This window comes from Nanorana parkeri, unplaced genomic scaffold (assembly GCF_000935625.1).
Source record: "Nanorana parkeri isolate BGI_ZX_2015 unplaced genomic scaffold, ASM93562v1 scaffold2855, whole genome shotgun sequence".
In the NCBI taxonomy this organism is placed as follows: Eukaryota; Metazoa; Chordata; class Amphibia; order Anura; family Dicroglossidae; genus Nanorana; species Nanorana parkeri.
In genome coordinates, this window is record NW_017309123.1 from 85,609 (window position 1) to 86,284 (window position 676).

The 676-nt window shown below is 55.0% G+C and overlaps 1 protein-coding gene across 1 annotated transcript in view; it reads right to left on the minus strand.

The window, feature by feature from the left end:
* The window catches only part of RAB11FIP2 (RAB11 family interacting protein 2), a 21,278-nt gene that overhangs the window by 13,418 nt on the left and 7,184 nt on the right, over nt 1-676 (minus strand). The window contains exon 4 of the mRNA XM_018574278.1: nt 18-108. Within this exon, the coding sequence (XP_018429780.1) occupies nt 18-108 (91 nt within the window). The remainder of the gene's footprint in view (nt 1-17; nt 109-676) is intronic.

A 676-nucleotide genomic window follows, 5' to 3' on the forward strand; every position in this document is an offset into this window, starting at 1 on the left:
CTCCAGAAAGTACCTACCAGCGGTCCTTGCAGGGGCCGGTACGCGTCCAGTCCTCCTCTACTCCCTACTAGAGCCGAGACCTCAAACGTGGAGAGTTTTGGGAAAGAGCTGCAAGAAAAGATCAGGAATCAGTGCCGGGGATACAATACTTCCGATCATGTGACATACGAGGAGTCACAGAAGTTCCGGGCGTGAGAAGGGCGACAATCTCCTAATCATGTCTGCGGCACGGAGCTCATCCAGGAGGAGAGTATATTACGTCTCGGTATACGAGGATGGGGCAGATAACGGGGGCAGTGTCATGTGACCAGAGAAGGAGGAGAGAGCTGTGATGGAGTATTGTGACAGCGCTGTGCATGTATTTAGATTGTAAGCTCTCAGGATCAGGGCCCTCCTGACCATTGTGTCTCCATTTGTATTGTAACTCGAACGTCTAGTAAGGCTGCCAGGGGTCTCAAACCTCCGGCCCTCCAGCTGTGGGTGGAACTACAAATCTCATGAGGCTCCACCCCTCTGATAGAGCAATGCCCGGCTCCACCCCTCTGATAGAGCAATGCCCGGCTCCACCCCTCTGATAGAGCAATGCCCGCCTCCACCCCTCTGATAGAGCAATGCCCGGCTCCACCCCTCTGATAGAGCAATGCCCGGCTCCACCCCTCTGATAGAGCAATGCCCG